This window comes from Erpetoichthys calabaricus, chromosome 8, assembly GCF_900747795.2.
Source record: "Erpetoichthys calabaricus chromosome 8, fErpCal1.3, whole genome shotgun sequence".
Taxonomy (NCBI): Eukaryota; Metazoa; Chordata; class Cladistia; order Polypteriformes; family Polypteridae; genus Erpetoichthys; species Erpetoichthys calabaricus.
This window is the reverse complement of record NC_041401.2, coordinates 67854883-67875466: the sequence shown is the minus strand read 5'-3', so window position 1 is coordinate 67875466 and position 20584 is coordinate 67854883. Positions and strand designations below refer to the sequence as shown.

The following is a 20584-nucleotide window of genomic DNA, read 5'->3' as shown; positions in this document are numbered from 1 at the left end:
TATGGATGTTTCAGGGTGATGTTTGATGTTGTTTATAAGGTGATTGTAAGTTATAAACGGTAAATTACAAGCCCCAGGTTATAAATCTGATATTTTTTTGGGGGGGTATGCATTCTCCTGTTTTTTCGGTTTACACATATTTTCATGCTCTAATTCATGCAAAGTTTATAAATGAGGCCCCTGCTGCCCAGATTATTCAAATTTCATTAACAGCTTCAACAAAACTTGATGAAAATCCAGTTTAGAGTTCTGATGCTTGCTGAAAAAACCCTTGTTTTTTATGATTTTATGACTGTTAAAATGCGTCTTAAGCATGGTAAAGGTGATCTATATATATAATCTATTTTAATTATTATTATTAGCTTAACCATTTCCAGATCTCTGCTCGAGGCACCCCAGTGTTACACTGTAATGCCCCCATATATATTTGTCAAACTGGATCACTAGCACAACAGGTTCAGCTAATCCCTACCTTAACACAAGCAAGTTGTTGGTGGAAATAAACAAATACATGGAATGGTTATGCTGCCTCTGGGAGAGGTTTGGGAACTAAACCTGTTTTGTTCTAGCCACCACACAAGGTATCTATCAGTTTCTGAAAAACAGTTCTTGTTGTTTTCAATTGTAGTAATGCTTACTTGCTATTTATTCTAACATTATATTGTGTTTTCATAAGCAAATGAACAAAAAAAGTGTTTGTGGGTAAAAAGTGTAAATTTGTAATTAAAGCATTCAACATGAAAAAGGTATAATTTATATATTATCATTTTTTTGTGTAGTTTTTGAGGCTCGCTCTTGTGACAATTACACTACTGCAGTACTGCATTCTATGAATTTTCTGTCTGTTATCATCTTTGATTTGCATTTACACAGTATCTTGACTGTTGCTTTATTTCATAACAAAACTTCAGACCCCTCTAACATATTTTACTTAAATGACCATCATGAGAAGCAGCCTAATGAAAAAGTATTGCAGATGGAACATATACAAACAGAAGTGATTCTGGCATATTTGATGTTGTGACCCTGCACCAGAAGGAGACATAATGATTCATAGGTGGTTGTCTAAGTGATGTTTTCATTAGAAGTTGTCTGTGTTGATTGCAGAATGTACTGTACAAAAGGACATACAAGGGGAAAAGCAACCTATGAATCTGTAACAAATACAATTATAAAGGCAGTGTTCACATCAGTAATCTGATATTCTGGAAACAAATGCTTGACAAAAATATCTGTAAAAAGAAAATCTATTTTCTGAAGAGGCAGCTGGCTGCAACTCAAGGGATGGCACAAAGCCGGAAAATGATTTAAAAAAAAAAAAAGGTAACAAAAATGATGACTCCCCAACTGTAATTTATTGGGCTTTGTGTAAGTTCTATCACTCAAGAAAACCATTTATCCAAATTTATTCTGACTGTTTTATTTTCATGTTTCGAGTTCAGAGTAAACAAACAGGAGAAAAGGACAGATCAAGTGTCAAATTCACTGATGCAGCTGGTGCCTGATTCAGTTTTGAAGTCATTTCATTTCTCACTTGTTAACAATTCAGAAAGTCATATTTGTTACTTTTTCCTTTTAAAGATGTAAGAAGTCAAATCTCTTGAAGCGTGCTGCTCTTTTTTGAAAGTAGAGAAATGATTTAGGCAAAGAAACTCCAAACCAGCATTGCATTTACAAAATAGACTAATTCAAAGGAAAATAGAAATTTGCAAGTGGTATGGTGGCATGGTGATTAGCACTGTTGCCTCATCCTTGGTTCAAATTCTCTACCTGGTTTTGGATGGTATGGGGTAAGCCTGTTCTTCCTTGAAGTTTTCTTTGGTGGATGATAGCTCCAGTTTTCCTTCCACTGGTCGTTCCTATTCACTTAATTCTTCTAAAATAACACCAAGTCTTGTTTTTCAAAGTCCCTAAAGTCCTACTGTCTACCACACTAATTAGTACCTTGTTCCATGTGTCTGTAGTTCTCTGTGTAAAGAAAAATATCCTAATGTTTGTTCGAAATTTACCTTTAACAGGTTTCCAACTTTCCCCTGTGTTCTTGATGAACTCATTTTAAAATAACAGTCTTGATCCACTGTACTAATTCCCTTCATTACTTTGAAGACTTCAGTCGAGTCTCCTCTTAATCTTCTTTTGCCTTAACTGAAAGGCTCCGCTCTTTTAATCTTTCCTTAGCTCATCCCCTGTAGCCCTGGATTCAGCCTAGTTGCTCTTCTCTGGATTTTTTCTATCTCTGCTATATCCTTTTTATAGCCTGGAGACCACAACTGTACACAATACTCCAAGTGATGCCTCACCAGCACCGTATAAAGCTTGAGAATAACCTCCTTGGACTTGTACTCTGTATATGGTGTTATATAACCTAAGATTATGTTTACCTTCATAATGGCTGCTGAACACAATCTGGAAGTTGATAGTATTGAGTCCACTATAACTCCTAAATCCCTCTCATAAAGTGTACAGTACTCTCAATTTTCAGACATCCCATTGTGTATTCTAACCTAACATTTTTACTTCCTACATGTAATACTTTACATTTACTGACATTAAATTTCATCTGCCACAAATTTGCCCAAGCCTGTATGCTGTCAAAGTTTGTCTGTAATGATTCAACAGATTACAGATTATCTGCCAATCTATCTAGTTTGGTATCATCTGCAAACGTAACCAGCTTGTTACTTATATTCTTTTCTAAATCGTTTATTTATATATATATATATATATATATATATATATATATATATATATATATATATATATAATATATATATATATAATATTTTATATATATATATTTATTTATCCCTAGCACTGACACCTGTGGAACACCACTCTTAGCGCCAGCCAGTTCTGATAAGGTTCCTCACATGCCCAAACTCTCATGTGGCACCTTATCAAATGCTTTTTGAAAGTCAAGATAAATAATATATGTTTCACTTTGACCATGTCCTTTAGTTGCTTCCTCAAAGAATTCCAGCATGTCGGTAAAACCTGACCTCCCTCTTCTGAGCCCATGCTGCCCTATTCATTAAAAATGTTCTTGTCATGTGTTGCTAAATCTTATCCTTAAGAATTCATTCATTAAGCTTACTGGACTATAGTCTGCCTGGTCACCTTTTTTATATAATGGGATAGTAATTGCCATGTTCTGGTCCTTTGGAATTTCACCAGTGCTTACTGACTTCCTAAAAATATGTGTCATGGGTTTATATATGTACACACTAACTTCCTTAAGAACTTGAGGGTAAATTTTATCTGGTTCTAGTGATTTGTTTGATTTCAGCCTATTTAATCTAAGCAATACTTTTTCCTCTACAATTTCCAAATCACTCAGTAACTCCCTAGTAGTCCTTGTTACTGCTGAGAGGTTATCCACTTCCTCACATGTGAAGATGTTTAGAAGAAGTTTAGAGCATCTGCTATTTCACTGTTTTTTTTATTTTTTTTTAATTCTGCTTTACTATTCCTGATGTACTTCACCTCCTCCTTGACTGTTCTTTTACTACTAAAAGTTGTCTTTCGGTTTATCTGCTGTGTTCCCCTCTAACTGCCTTTTAGCCTCCCTAATATCCTTCTTAATGGTTGTCCTCATGTTTTCATACACCCTACAATTCACATTGGAGTTATAAGTCTTTTAGCTTTATGCAGCTGTTTTTCTATTTGCAGCTTCTTTTTCAACTGTTTATTAACCTACTGCAGAGTTTTTTCAATTTCATACTAATTTCAAATTTAGGTATGTACCTGTCCTGCATTATATGTAAAGCGTTTTTTTAAACTGTTTCACTGCTCCTTCACTGTCTCTGCACTTAAAAGCATACTCCTTAGACTTGACCGCAACTGCTCAAAATTTGCCTTACCAAAGTGAAACATAACAGTTTTTAGTCTATGCACCCACACTCTTCCGAAACATTGAAAATTGTTTTATATTATGGTCATTTGACCCTAGTGGTTCAATCACCCCTACACCCTCAGTTCTATCCTGATTATTACAAAATGCTAAATCCATGCTTCACACCCAAATTGATGCTTTAAAATATGGTGTTAAAAAACTGATTACTTCTAAAAACTCCTGCTGTTGCGCTCCACTATTTTCAAGGTTATCCCAGATAATATTTGGTAGTTAGAAGTCCCCCATGACGATAATATCCCCTGTAAAGTTGCCTTTTTAATATTACTTACATTTATATTATTATTTTTTTTATTTTTTTATTTTTTTTACACAGATTGGTTTGTGACTATCCCTGTTTAATAGCAGATAGTAATAGACTGTAAAGGTGGTTTGACAATTGAAGTACTTTATAAACAACAATATCCATAAGTAATGAAAAATGTTTCTGCAGTATGTTGTATTTCTCACAGTTTGACTGTTCAATCACTGTTTGAACAATGTGAATTTTTTTTCTGTATATAAATCTGTAATAATCTTTATCCCATGCTTGTGCTAGAAGCTAAATATTTAACATTTTACTGAAGGGGAGATGCAAGGTTTGTTTTTTAAAAGTGCACCTGACAGATATGACATTGAATTTAAAGGCTATGTTTATTTTTGCGCAGATTCTCAGTGATTTTTTAACAACTGTCTTTTTTTCTATGACAACATGTAAACAGCAGCACTCGCAGTAACACATGCAAAGACAAAGAAATACTATACTTTGTTTCCATAGTAGTCCATGTATGTATAGACTGAGAAGAAAACCACCATACGTATACAAGCTCTCTTTCAGGTTGAATAGGTCTTATAGATGTGATGTCTACATCTCGGAGTGTTTGTGACACTGTGAAAGAAAAGGAAAGGAATTATAATGAAACATTTGCTTCTATTAAAACATTGATGTTTTTATGGTAGAAAAGAATACTGAGAAGCACTTAAGACATCCAGAGTAAAGTTAAACTTAATGTAAAGATAATTGCCTGAAAACTAGAATGAAATATCTTTTAAGATAGAATATAGTCATATGTTAAAAGATAATGTCAGTGAAATGTTTAAATTACAATGGAATTTCATCTTTACTCATTCTATCTTCACTAATTCTAAGGCTCAAGGAGTGTGTCAGTACTATCAGCCATAAGGCAGGAGGACTAGACAAATCACAATTTCACAAAAGGACATACTGACTCACACAAGTCTGCTAATTCTGAAATGATATCTAATATCTTAATTTTTTTTACATAGACGTTTATGTCTTAATACTTTATTTATCTAAGACCATGAAAAATAATGTTATACAAAAATTGCTTTTGAGAAAATTTGAAATGAGTTTGTTTGTAAAATGTTAGTACAGGATATACAGAAATTTCTGTTTGAATAATTTTTACCAGCAAAGGCTTAGATGAAGCACATTAAAAGTTTTATATATTTATGAAAATTATATTAATAATGTATTTGATGTACAGCAGGTGGTGTGATGCTCTATTTTATTGAGGGCTAAATTCAGTATAACTTTACTATACAGTGTATCCCCAAAGCTGCACAATGTGCTGCACAGATAAACATGAGTGGACACTGGAGACACATTTCAATGGCAGGTTTAAATATGAAATATATTGATAAAAATTTATATATGAAATGCAATTTTAAAGGGGGTCTTTGAAAAAAATCTAACCATCATTGCGGGCTGTATATAATGTGTTTTGAATGTTAATGAATCAGGCTACTTAAGAATAGTCCAAGGGCTATTAGTCTGGGGTGTGGATTGTGTTTGATACTCCTGATATAGAGAAAATACAAAAGGCATAGTTCAGAAAGTGTTTTTAATTTTTTTAAGTGTTCAATTCAAGTTATTTTTAAGGATTGTGTTCTTTTGTAAGATTAATTACGTACAATATATTTTATTAAGGTTGAACAGCTACTTGGTCAAGAGTTGTTCAAGTGGTTAGCCTCTGCTAAGGGAGTCGGGTGCAACAATATCTTTGTACATACCTGTTCATTTTTTCTAAGTATTCCTGTTTGTTTTCCATTCCTGGCTACATCTGCCATTTTAGTTTATGAAATATTTAGTAAACCCCACTATGTTTATTTTATCCCTTTGTGGCAGATGTGCCGCAACCTTGCCCAAACTCTGACTCCTTTATACCTGGAAAGACCTGGGGAGAGAGCATACATAGGGCTATTACACTCCCCAAGATCACTAGATGGCAGGCCCCCCTGTGTTGTTGCAGCTGCTTGGATGCCCACAAGGCTTCATGGGAGATGGAGTTCTGTTACTCAGCCCTGTTGGGTCCCATGGGTGTCGCTAAACGGGTCATACTCCGAGGTGCTCAAATAAAAGAAGCCTGCTTTTCTTCAGTACAGGTTAGAATACTTACACTTACAAGGACAATAAGGTAACAGTAAATGACCACAATCTTAAAACACCTTTCATAAATTAAACACAGAGCAAAGATAACAAACAGTAATCAGTCTCAATAATTTACATTTACTTATTTGGCAGGTGCCTTTATCCAGGCCATCTTACAAAATGTATGATATAATTGGTTATATTTTTTTGTTTTGTTTGTTTTCCTAGTTAGAGCACAGGCTGGTCAAGTGACTTGCTCATGGTCACACAGTGTCAGTAGCAGGATTTGAACCCAAAACCTCAAATTTTGAAGTCCAACGCCTTAACCACTACACTACACTGCCCCGCCTAATTAAATTAAATAATTAAAATTGATATATATTCTTGTTAACATAGCAATTTAGATGTGGCCAGTTTGTAATTCAGAAAAGGAAAAAATAGCTTCCTTTAACAGCAGCATTAGAGAAAATTAACCTCAATGAGTTCCATAGTCATTTACAACAAGTAGTCACTGAACTGAACTGGGTCAACTGGAAGACCTCCTGTTAGGCTTTCTATATTTGTGTAAGTCCATATATTTGAGAATTGGTCACATAAAAAATGTTCTTAAGCTTTGACATTGCAGTTTCCAGTGAGTCCATACCAAGGGAGGATATATCTTTTACTCATTTATTCAAAGGTTTGCACCATTGGCACAGCTGAGGCAGCATTACATTTTGATAATACTGACAAAGTAGTTATGTTTAAACATGTCAATGCAGGGTTTTTCTGACAACCTGGAGTCAAACGGCATGATTTTTCTTCTGTGCTCATGTTCTGTCTCTGCAAGGTAGGGCAATGATTTAAAACAATAATAATGCTTAGCTGTCTCCCTCACTGGCTGAAAACTAAGTTGCCAAAAGCATTTTAACAATGGCAATAGTTTAGAGCTCATTTTTCAAGTACTGCTCAGTTTTTACTAATAGCTGTTCAAAAGTGTGGACATAGAAGTAATGCCAGATCTCACTTGAAATCATATGCATGGTCCCTTGTTTGTTTTTATTTTTCAATTCTGGATCAACAGACATTTTCTCTGAACCTAATGGATGTACTTGAAAGGCTTGGTTGGCCTTTATAAATTTCCAAGTGCATAAATAACATAATGAGCAGACAGATCTTCAGCTTTTTTTATAATAAATGAAGTGCCCTACCATGGTAATCTCAGCATTACATAAACCAGTGCCATTTTAAACTTATATTGTGTGGATCACTGCAGAATACCAACAAAGTCAGTTTCTAATAATATCTATAAGAACAAAATAAAGCTTTAAATTGCTTCTCAAAGAAGGATTACAAAGCCATTTATAAGTCTTTGAGACTTCATCAAGCCACAGTCAGAGCTTTATTGCCCAAATCGCTAGGGTTTAGAACGTAGGAATGCACCGGATACCACTTTTTTGGAAAACGAGTACGAGTACTTGCATTTCAGTACTCGCCGATACCGAGTACTTAATAAAAACATGATTTAAATTTACAGGTAACAGCTTTAGTCATATAATTTAACAAAAAAAACAAGGGGACTAGTTTGGGAATTAAGAACATTATTTAAAATGAAAAGCATGTTGTATGCAACATATTACAGAATAAATAATTATAAAAAAAAATTTAAACAGTGACAGTGCAACTCAAGTATTTTTTTCAGTTTGTTGTAAACTCTGCCGCTTTGGACAACATGGTCCTCAAACACATGCGCTATAGCCTGGCTGGTGTGCGAGCCGCGGAATTGTTTCGCATGTAATATGGCTCGTTGCGGCGTGAAACTCTCGTCTATCCACTGGGAGGTTAGGCTAATTAGCGACATGGGGGCTAACACTGCTTGTCCTAATATCCGTGGTGAAACTAAACGCAGAGGAGGCTTGCAGTAGGCTGTGGATATGTTTTTTCACGGAGTCGTGTAGTTTATGGCAGCTCCGTGTCAGTCATGTAGCGGCGGCTTGGGACATCATATCTGGGCTCCAGAACATGGAGGAGACGCAGGAATCCCACATTTTCTACCTCCGAGAGTGGCTGGTCCACTCAATGCAATGTACTGGATAATTGCCTGTGTTATTTTCACAGCACGTGGATTGTCTCTGGACATTTTTCTCTCGTCTTGCAAGAGTTTGCTGCAGCGTGGGTTGTGTTGGTTTAGAAGCGTGGGTAAAACTCTTTGTACTCGTTGTCGTGTTGGGATTTTAGGTGCTTGATTAAATTACTTGTGTTAAATGCGCTACCTTTTGAGCCTCCTCTGGACAATTTCGCTGAGCACAATTTGCAGTCCGCCTTTGTTTTGTCGTCTTCATTCACTTTGAAATAGTTCCACACGGCTGACATGTCTCGCCACGCCTTCTCCCCGCTCTGAGCTGCAGCCTGGGCCTGGGGGGCGGGGCCACTCGGCGCCTGTGATTAACCCCTCAAACAGACATTTCTCAGACCGTGGTATCGGTCCCCGGTATCGGGGGACTTTTAACGAGTACGAGTACTTTAGAAAATGTGGTATCAAGGCCGATACCAGATACCCGTTTCGGTATCGGTGCATCCCTAATAGATAGCCTTCTTGAAAATCTCCCAACAATATTTAGGGATCTAGTGGCCTTGGCCTCTTCTGCCAGTGTTCATGATTCCATCATCAGAAACAAATTTGGCTATGATTGAAATCATGGCAGAGTAGCAAGTAGAAACCATTGATAATACTAATAATAACACAAGACTTGGCATAACTTTTGCCTTAATATACCAGGGTAATTTTTGGGTTCTGTGACTGTCTTTCAAGAAACAAATAACTAAAATGTGGAACTTCTTGACTAGTATTCCCAGTTATGCGTGTGAAAAAATCTAACATTTGCATTCCATAGTAAGGCTATCATATCAAGAATCTACAGTTTGGGTTTATGGATGCTTAACTACATCATGACCATCTTTGAAGGAACCACAAAACTACTTCTTCTTTCAGCTGCTCCCATTAGGGGTTGCTACAGCAGATCATTTTTTTCCATATTTTTCTGTCCTCTGCATCTTGCTCTGTTACACCCACCACCTGCATGTCCTCTCTCACCACATCCATAAACCTCCTCTTAGGCCTTCATCTTTTCCTTTTTCCTGGCAGCTCTATCCTTAAAATCCTTCTCCCAATATACTCAGCATCTCTCCTCTGCACATGATCAAACCAACGCAATCTCGCCTCTCTGACTTTGTTTCCCAACCGTCCAACTTCTTCTGACCCTCTAATGTACTCCTTTCTAATCCTGTCCATCCTTGTCACACCCAGTGCAAATCTTAGCGTCTTTAACTCTGCTACCTCCAGCTCTGTCTCCCGCTTTCTGGTCAGTGCCACTGTCTCCAACCCATATAACATAGCTGGTCTTAATACCGTCCTATAGACCTTCCCTTTCACTCTTGCTGAAACCCATCTGTCACAAATTACTCTTGACACTCTTCTCCACCCATTCCCCCCTGCCTATACTCTTTTTCACCTCTCTTCCACAATCCCCATTATTCTATACTGTTGATCCCAAGTATTTAAACTCATCCACCTTCGCCAACTCTACTCCTTGCGTCCTCACCTTTCCACTGACCTCCCTCTCATTTACACACATGTATTCTGTCTTGTTCCTACTAACCTTCATTCCTCTACTCTCCAGAGTATATCTCCACCTCTCCAGGGTCTCCTCAACCTGCTCCCTACTCTCGTTACAGATCACAATGTCATCGGCAAACATCATAGTTCATGACGACTCCTGTCTATTCTTGTTTGTCAACCTGTCCATCATCATTGCAAATAAGAAAGGGCTCAGAGCCAATCCCTGATGTAATCCAACCTCCATCTTGAAAGCATCCGTCACTCCTACTGCAGACCTCACCACTGTCACACTTCCCTCATACATATCCTGTACAACTCTTACGTATTTCTCTGCCACTCCCAACTTTCTTAAACAATACCACAGCTTCTCTCGAAGCACCCTGTCATATGCTTTCTCCGGGTTCACAAAGATGCAATGCAACTCCTTCTGGCCTTCTCTATACTTCTTCATAAACACCCTCAGAGCAAGCACGGCACTACTCTTTCCCATAACTTCATGCTGCGGCTCATCAATTTTATTCCCCTGCGGTCTTTTTGCCTTGTCTCTCTTCTTCCCCAGACATCCTCTGCTTTATTCTTTATGCTTTATTATGCTATTTACAAATAAAGTTTGTTTCTTTAAAAAAAAAACAAAAAAACAAAAGACACAATGCAACTCCTTCTGGCCTTCTCTATACTTCTCTAAACACACTGGTTTATGCATCCCTTGTGGCTGAGTTGAAGGAACCACAAAACTGGAGGTGTAAAATTCCCAGCTGCTGTGTACTAGATCACACAAAGGGCCACACCTGTAATATATTCTGTTGAGGACATGCTTTACATAGAAAAGTAGCTCTTACGGGGAAGGATTGAATTAATTGAAGTTAACTTTTGTCTTTGTTTTTGTCAATGCCAGAAATTAATGAGACATTTCGATAAGGTTCTCACTTTATTTTCCATACCTTGCTATGTAGATGGGGGCTCATAGTTAGACTTACACCAAGGTAACTGAAGCACACTTGTTGGAATGCAAAGATTATAGAAATATGATAATTGCTTATGTATAAGAAATGTAGAAAGTAAGATGACCAAATGTTGGTTAACAGGAGAGCTGCAGTAGAGATAAGACTCTCAAATTGGCATCCTTCTGCATTGCAGATGGAAGTGGCACAGGTAAATTTGTGCATCTCTGTTAAGTCTATTCTTTTAGTAGAAGTGGTCTTGTGTGCCACTGAAAGCCTAGAAAAATGAGGTAGTGCTCACTTTTTTTCCTACACTGTTGGCTACATTATACTGTAATCCACCTCCTTGTCAATTTAAGCTAACCTTAAATCACCCAAAGGCAACACTGACATACAAATACCTTACATTTAAATTAGAAAAAAATAGTTACTATTTATCAATTAACTACTTTAGTGACAGAGTCAACATATTGATTAGTATAAACTATTGCAATTTTAACAGATTCCGGTATAAGGAGGTGACAGCGTAGGGAAAAACACAACAAAGATCAGGAAGTAAGCATGGAAGAAAAAAAAGAACGTTGTCAGCTGGACTCATACATTTACAAGAAAACCCTTTTTGGCATCTGCTTTACACACAGTGAAACTGAGGTGTCCTAGATGCTTTAAGGAAAATGACATCCATGTCTGCAGACTAGGACGTGCATGATTGTGATTGAGTTTTGTAATGGTACAAGAAAGGTATAGCATTTTGTTGTTCTTGTAATATCATACAATACATTTTACGATAACTTTGCAATCCACATTACCACAACGCATAATAGGTTGATTGACAGTTTCAGTAATTTTTACAGGATAATTTTTTTAATTTTTTTTATTTTTATTTTAAGTGGACTTCCTGTCTTCAGGATTTTTAGTAGAAGTTTATATTACATTATATGGCCATAATTAAAGTGGATAAACAATTAAAACATAATTTTCAGATCCAAAAATCTTATTATTTATGTATTTATGCTTATGCTGTTGTATTTGATATACGAGTAAAAATAGACATGCTGAAGTTAGTATGTGCTTTTTTAAGTCTCTTGATGTGTCTTTGACAATAACTTAATTCTGACCATACGTGTTTAAAAGATTGGCATTACAACAGAATATGGTCACTGTCTGATACTGCAGATTTAAACCATTATCATCAGACTCTCATGGAATGTTATGACTTGCTGAATTTCCAATATTAATTTCTTCATTACTTACCTTGCTGTACTGCAGTAACTGCCTAAGCAATTCAATTAAAGTCTCTGTCTACAGTATCTGTACTTAATCCATTTCCTTTTCAACAAGCTGTCAAGTGTCTCCTTGTAAAGGTGCCTATCATGTCTCTGCGCCATCATATTACAGAAAGAAATAGTCATTGTCAATAAAATGTTTTCAATTCAGCTTCATAGTGAAATGCAACTACAAAAGAAAAACCATACATGTATGTATCCATTTACTCTAGCCCAGCCCTAACTTTAACCACTTTTGAAAAGACAACATATTGAGCAAACAAGATTTAATTGCTCGAGTTTTATCAAGTGTTTATATATGAGTCAATCGCCAGGTGATAATCATTACAGGGATTTATAATTGTTTTAATTGTGCTTGATTATGTGAAAGAAGAAAAATGCATTCATATTTTGGAGTTCTGCCTTAATTTGATCTGTGTGAAATAAGTGACTGGTTGTCTGTAATAAACAGTCATATTAGAGACACCTTTATTATGGCAGTGGGTTGGAAAAATCTGAACTGGATTAAACAGAATTAGCAAATTTGGATTGCTGGATATTCTTGTAAATCAGCTCATGAAAAATGAATCAGCAGTTTCCTTGAAGCATAAAACCCTCTTTTTATTGCATTTTCAAATTTCACTGACATGAATGACTTCTTTGAAAAAGTTATTTTTAATTTCAAGCCACTTGCACTTTTAAATCACTCTTCTACTAATAGATCTAAGTCAACAGTTATGTGTCTCCTTTAAAATTATTTATGTAATGCTTTGATTTTGTTATTTGGTCTGAAACGTCTCTTGATGACTGCTATAAAGTGTACTATATAAAATGTGATTAATTGATAATTAGTTTTAAATTATGTCTTGATTTCATTATTATTTAATAATTAAAATTTAAGTAAAGTTTTTTTAAAGCCTTCTGCTTTGCCATGCAAAATGCTATAAAATGATAAATATCAAGCAGCACTTATCATTAGTCCAAAGCTCATGAGTTTCTATTTGTCCTTTACTGTTCAAGAAAAAGAAGTTGATATACACAAGTCTAGTTCTTCTGAACCTTCTGTTGTTGTTGGCAGCACCCATTTTTAAATCCATGTCTGTCCAGAGACTATTTTTAACAGTAAGTCTATGGCCAAGTTGACACTCTACACAATGTTTTTCAAATACAGCAGGTCTGCTGACAGTGCAGCCACCAATTAGTTTTGGTGCCTGTCATCTGTCTATTAAAAAGTTAGCTGCTTTTCAGCTTTTCCCTGCAGAAAGAGAAGATGGAGAAATAAAAGAGAGAATGAAAATGAGAGAGTGAACAACAGATCATTAAGAATGATAGCTATTCAGTGCTGGCACAGTGTGTTCTAAATGAGTCACCCTGGTAGATTTACAGAGTGAGCAACTCCAGCCCTAAGGCAAGGATAATCAAAAACATACAACTCTCAGGGATTTTACTGATGATCTACAAACAATGTGTGGTGGGGGGAGCACTTAACTCTACTTGGCTGAAGTAATGGTTATTACGTACAGGAAAAATAGGAAGCAAACTAAAAAACTTTCCTTAGGGAAGATGCTATTTGTAGGGATCAAATAACACATCCTTTCTTCTTGTAAAGGACATGTTAACTGCTTTTTCCTTTTTTTTCCCTATGGGAAGAAACCACATTCTGAAAATCCTAATCATGGATTGCAAATATACCTCATAATTATAGGCACAAGTGTGTTAGTTTTGTGTGAAACATTTAGTTCCCTTCGCGCATGGACGTCTGAGGATTGCCTGTTGGATTCTACTCATGCTTGCAATACCACCCCAAGATGAGGTAGGGCGCTGTCACTAACTATGTCATCTCTTTTTCCCTCTGCTGTACCAAGAAAATGGCTGGAGAAGGCAATTGAGCCTCACTAACAATGCTCCATGAAACCATTCCACTTCTAGTCAAACCCTATAAATTCGGACGTCCCTGGAAGGAACGGCATCAGTTTGAGCAGCAGATCTTCTGCATAAGACATTGACATAATGGATATCCGAAACAGTTACACGCTCAACAGAGCTACTTTGTCTGAGGGAATAGACTACCCAGGCAATTATTACTCCTGTTTTCTTTTGTTGTGCCCCCAAGCACTTATTTAATTCATATTTTGTAGATTTTTGCATTAAACAGGTTGGCTCAGTTTGTTCCCAAATTTTTCGTACAGAGTCCTCTGCTCATTTGCCCCTTGACAGTCCATGTCCTTCTAGCTCTGTACTCCGATACATCGCGAGTAAGTATATAATGGTAGTAAAAGACAAACATCTAGTCCTGTACAGTATTTGGTAAGGTATTTCACTTTATGTTAATTTATATTTTAAATTTATTCAGGTGATATGTTCAAGGGGCTGAATTTTGTGATCCAGTAGTAACAGACACAGAAATTAATGGCTCCTTTTGCAATCTTATGAAATATACTACTATTAAATGAAATAGTATCAGACAAACCTGGATTCATGTTTTTAGGATTGGCTATTTGTTCTAATTAAGTTAATATTTTCACCTACATTAAAGTCTGAAAATCCAGACTGCTCTGGATTTGGTTGGTCTGGATTTTCTAGATACTCAGACAGCACTTTTAGAATTCAGATTTAAGAAAGAATGAAGAAGAGATGACCATTCATGTTTTGTTGGGATATTCATTAATAAACACAGAATGATTCATTTATCAAAATGAAGGAATTTATTTGTTCAGTTTGTTACTTCTGTTGTATCTGTGTCATTGTTTATGGATGGAACACTGAGAGCTTCTACTACATCTGTGAGTTGTGATTTTCCCCTTGGGATTAATAAAGTATCTATCTATCTATCTATCTATCTATCTATCTATCTATCTATCTATCTATCTATCTATCTATCTATCTATCTATCTATCTATCTATCTATCTATCTATCTATCTATCTATTGTGGTGTGTGGCCGGCTAAATATTCCGGCCCTCACCCCCAGGCTGCTAGGTGGAGCTCTCCCAACAGTGTGGACGTTCCCCGAATTCCAGCAGGGCCTCATGGACTATGTAGTTTATATGCACAGCCCTGCTGGATACCATGGGGACCACCAGGAGTCGCTGTGGGGAGGCTGCCGGACTCTTACTTGCCCTATAACCCGGAGGTGCGTCATGATCACATGACAAGAGGAAACGACGTGCTTCCGGGTTGAAGAAAGGAGCTTTTTATCCAACCCGGAAGTGTTCATGATCACATGGACAGAAGAGAGAAACACTTCCAGGTCAGGGACTATATAAAGGACTCTGGGAAACCAGTACACTGAGCTGAGCTGGGAGGAAAGGTGGCAACGCGTCTGGGAGTGGAGGATTGATTATTGTATTGGTTATTGATTTGTTTATGAGTATTGTGGAGAGAAGGGTGCTTGGTGCACATTATTATTATAAAATAAATAATAATTGGATTTTTTATCTGGTGTCTGACGTCTGATCTGAGGGTTCAAGAGGACGACTGTGCCTCAAACTGTCACACTATCTATCTATCTATCTATCTATCTATCTATCTATCTATCTATCTATCTATCTATCTATCTATCTATCTATCTATCTATCTATCTATCTATCTATAGCACTGCTTATCGATGGAGCAATGTTTTGACTGGGAGACACTTCTGTTGTTTAACTTTTTTTATATCACTTTGTTAACGAGTTTGTAATTTCTTGACGTCCATGTGGTCCATGATGTCTCTTGTTGCTGCTGTGCATCTGTAACGATCACACATAAAGCCCATAAATTTTGAGTTTTCGAAGCCTATAAAGTTTGAGTTTTCAAACTGTCCAGATTCTTAGGTGGTCCTGAATTTTGGAATTTTACTGTATTAATATGTAGTAGCTAACAGAGTAGGCTTTGGAGAGACAGCTTTCTTATACTACTTACTACTTTCATTCTGTGCAAAATGGTAAACTTGAAACAATCATTCTTCATTTATGCTTTGATTTTTTCAGCATTGTAATTTATTAGAGTACTGAATGTTATATCATCAAACCAATTTCTTTCTTTTGATACAAGTGGAAGCATTGAAATGTACTATAATACTATTTATACAGAACGTATAAAATGATACTTTGCAAAAGGGAAAAGGTAGACTGTTTTTCAGTAATAGAAAATAATATCTATGACTAGTATTGCAGAGGGTCACTGAAAAGATTATCCTTCTAGCCACTATTTACTATGCATTGGGGTCAAGCTTCCCCTCTCCTCTCAAATTTCCTATTCTGTTAGTTTTTCCTCCTTTCTTTCTGATGTTTTAGAGATTAAAATGGATACTTGAGCTCCCAAAAACCAATCACATCCACCCCTCTGCTAACTTAATGGGGACTGGGTATCTCAAACTAGATCCACAAGCTACAGAACATGTGTATGTAATAGTGATAAAATATAACATAATATAAAATAACAAGCACATGTCATTTATTTAAGTATTTCCCAAATGGGCAATGATTAACACTGCTGGTCCAGAAACACCGTTTTAAACCCACCCTTGGCTCTGTCTGTCTGGAGTTTACACATCTTTCTACATTCTAGTAGTGTTTTTGGAACTTTTATATCCCACAAACATTTGGGTTTGATCACCTTGTGACTTTGTACTGACTGGTGTGGTTGTACAAGGATGTGCAATTAAGTTGGCATACAAAACAAACAGGGATATTCCCCTCTTTGTTGAATTTTCTGTTTATTTAGCAGAGCAATGGATAGAACTGCTGACCCAAGAGGTTGTGGATATGTGGAGTTGGTACATTCTTCCCCTGTTTCTATGGGTTTACTCTGGTTGCTTTGATTTCTACATGAAAAATGTTGATATTAGGTTGACTGGCTGCTTTAAATTTTGCAAATTTTTGTGAGTTTGTGTATGACTGTGCCCTGTAATGGACTGGCCCATCCACACTCATCCACATTCATCCACACTTGATTTCTTGTTGGAGGGGATGTCAAACTTGACAACTGCAAGTTTGAATGTCAGATTACATAACCAGGAATTTCAGGGAATGTCAAATTACACAATTTCATAAAGGCTTTCCAGCAGTTTCATATTATATGAAATATCACAAAGCTCACACATTTTTCTGACAGAGTTCAGCTGCAATCTTGGCACTTAGTTTCCTTTTGTCTGTTCTGTCATGGTATGTATAAACACAATACATTAGACAAATGAGCCTCTTTTCTCTTAGCGAGGTCCAAAACACATGCTTCCTTTTGGCTGCATTGCATACATTGTACTTCCAGATAAATACTCATTGGTTTTCAGCTCTCACATTCAGAGAGCCTGTCCCTATGACTGAAGATGAAATCAAACCTGTTTGATTTAGTTGGATCAACTCACAGACTGCTCAGACTTGGTTACTGATGATGTCAAGCATCACAACTGCCAGCCATGGGAGTGAGCTGCGACTGTCTCGCTAAGATTATGTAAATGCAACTAAAAATTTCTGGATATAATGTCAAGTAACAGGGCCACTAGTTGAAACTACTGATCAAAAAAGAATGCAAAGCACTAATTTCATAGATTGGTCACACCTTTAATTTGCATAACAGTTGAATTGTTACTAATTACAGCCAGACACAAAAACAATGAAAATAATTAAATAACAAAAATGATACTGCAAAATCAATGTATTGCATGTTCAAAGAATGGACATTTCTGCCTGTGTAGCAACAGAAACTATAGATAGCTGTTAACATATACAAGTACACTGTTAGGTCAGTTCGCTGTTGTGATGCAGGTATTTTGAATAGTATTTATGTTTTGAAGACAAATGGGTGGGCCAACAAATGGACAATCATTAAACTTTCCATCTTGGTATATGGAAACTTTTTATTATTTTTTTATATATACAGTATTTTTTTTATTATCTGTGTTTTGTCCATTCCTTCTCCCTTTCAGGTGTCATCTCTGCCCTTACAAAAATGGCTTACAAAAATGAAGGGGTTAGATAAACTTACCTTACATGTTGTATGTCCCCTTTGTCATAAAATCATCCACCCAAATTAACAAATAATTCACCATTCTCATTTTTACATAGTTCACACTCATTAATTGTATCAATTTTTCTTTCCTCTAGCTTGAAGGCCATTTTCTCCTCATCTCCCTCAAATAATACAGTGGACCTGTCGGGCATCCCACTGACTGTGAAGGACATGGACCGTCTAATCTTGTATCTCAATCAAAATTCTGAGAGGGTAACAAATGTGGAGCTATGTTTCACAGAACTCACAGACGATGCTTTCTTGCAGCTCCTTCCAACTCTCAGCACTCTTCCGTTACTCAACACTCTCTCACTGAATGGAAATCGACTTACCAAGGTCATATTGCGTGACCTCACAGACACTCTTAAAGAACCTGAAAAGTTCCCTAGTGTCACGTGGATTGATCTTGGCAACAATGTGGACATCTTTTCCCTTCCGCAGCCTTTCCTGGTGAGTCTAAGGAAGCGGTGTCCTAAACAGGGTAACCTTCCAACCATTTTGGAGTTTGGAGAGAGCCAGGTGAGTGACCTGGAGAGCCATGATGGTAACCTCTCAGAAAGCCTTGAAGACCTTGTCTCAGAGGAAGATGACCCAAGGGAGAGCACATTTTCTTCATTTCCTGTCCATACACTTGTCGAGACAAATCCAGTTAAGCCAATCAACATAGAGATGCCTGAGCAGTTAAATGCTGTCATGATCAACCAGACCTGAACGATGCCATCATTCTTTGTTGGAGTTGCCTGATGTCCAGGTTTTCCATTTACTAAAAAACTACTTTATGTGGGAAAATCAAAGAAAGTGCTCTGAACAAGTGATTTTTTTTGTCACTCCTTGACGTTTGTCTGGTTGTTCTGTCCTTCCAGTATACAGTTCTCTGGTCCTTAGTTTAAGCATTACTGCTGTGCTAAATAACAGGGATGATTCAAGAAAAAAAATAAAACCAATATCACAAAATTATGTTTAGGAAGGCATTTATACAACATATGGCTAACAAATTATGTTTTGCTATTTACAATGCTATAAATGCACCTTATCTGATACTGCCGCATATTAAGGGTATTTGACCAGTATACTGTATGAATGAAGAGCTTTCCGCTCTATATTGTGAAGCCATAGTTGCTTCAGTTGTGCTTAATATTCTCATAGCAATCCAGCCTATGTGTTTTAAAAAACACAGATGGCAGACTGCTAATGCAGTGGACAATAACCATTCAGTCCAGTGTTAGCCCAAAAAGAGGCCATTAATGTAATGCAACTGCATGTGTAATGCTTCATTATACAAGTGTTTGGTAAACAGCTAGAAATTTACAATCAATGGGTGACATTACATGTGGCATTTTCAGCTGTAATTAGGATTCAGTTGCCATGCATTTACATATCACAACAACCTGTACTTATTATTGTTGTTTGGACGTATAGATTTTTTTCAATGTTTTTAATAACAAAGGTTTTTTCAATTAAATACATGCCTATATAAAGTATGATGCATATTTAAAGACTATAATTAAAAAGAAAAGTGCATATCTCCATTCTTTTAATATTTATTTTGCAGTAACTAATTAACAGTTATTGGGCTGACCAGATATTGTCTAATGTGCTTCAAAAATAAAAACACAAATTTCCTTAGTGAGGTGTTTTGATTTAAATATGCCTACAATATTAGTGGCAGTGTAGCACTGCTGAAACAAATACCTGAATGATAGACAATCTAACAAGCACATACATAAAGTTCAAAATCACAGTTCATAAAAGAATAGCCAACCTATGCCCCCTCAACCAAACCCTTAAAATATAGGTTTAGCTGTACAGAACCAGGTGTACTTATTTAATCTCTAATTGCTTTAAATATGTATTACATTTTTTTTCTGTAATAAATATGGACCTTCCTGAGAGCTGCAATTCTGGCAATTCCTCTGTCCACTTAATGAAAGTGTTCCCATAACAACCGTTGGCATCATGAATTTCAATTTGCAAAGAGCCCAAAACATGGTATCACCCAGCAGTTGTCTTTGCATTGTTCATAAATAGACTCACATGTGTACTTACAGTATGTACTAGTAGCAAGCAAACTATTTTGCACCCTTATACTGTGATGGGTAAATGGCTATAGCTTAGCATTCACAGAACACTGAGAGGGTATGAGCTGAATTTGCACTTAAGGTGCTCTACTATTTACATTGTGAACATCAATGCTTTCTTTGTTAGAGTGTGTATGTATATATATATATATATATATATATATATATATATATATATATATATATATATATATTTGTGTGTATGTATGTATGTTTACACACAGTGAACTATTAGTTTTATTTTTAATTATTCTTTTAGAATGGCTAAACACAATTAATAGTGGAAAGCCTGACTGTAATCCTAATAATTGTACGAATTTTAATCCTGTTTTTTGTGTCATTTTCTTCTTAATGTGCCTGGATCTTATGTTTTTCTTTAAAATGCAGTTAACTATGGGAAGTCCATTGTAAAGAGAGCAGGGTGGCAAAAG

At 36.3% G+C, this 20584-nt stretch overlaps 1 protein-coding gene across 3 annotated transcripts in view; it reads left to right on the top strand.

The window, feature by feature from the left end:
* Positions 1-20297, top strand: part of lrrc75a (leucine rich repeat containing 75A) — a 266990-nt gene extending 246693 nt beyond the window's left edge. For 2 of the 3 annotated variants that reach the window (XM_051930968.1, XM_028806701.2), the window contains one exon: positions 18171-20296. In XM_051930968.1, the coding sequence (XP_051786928.1) occupies positions 18171-18786 (616 nt within the window). In that variant the 3' untranslated portion in view covers positions 18787-20296. Of the gene's footprint in view, positions 1-18170 lie in introns of all 3 variants that reach the window. The other variant, XM_051930969.1, reaches the window with a different exon arrangement.
* Positions 20298-20584: the final 287 nt, after the last annotated feature.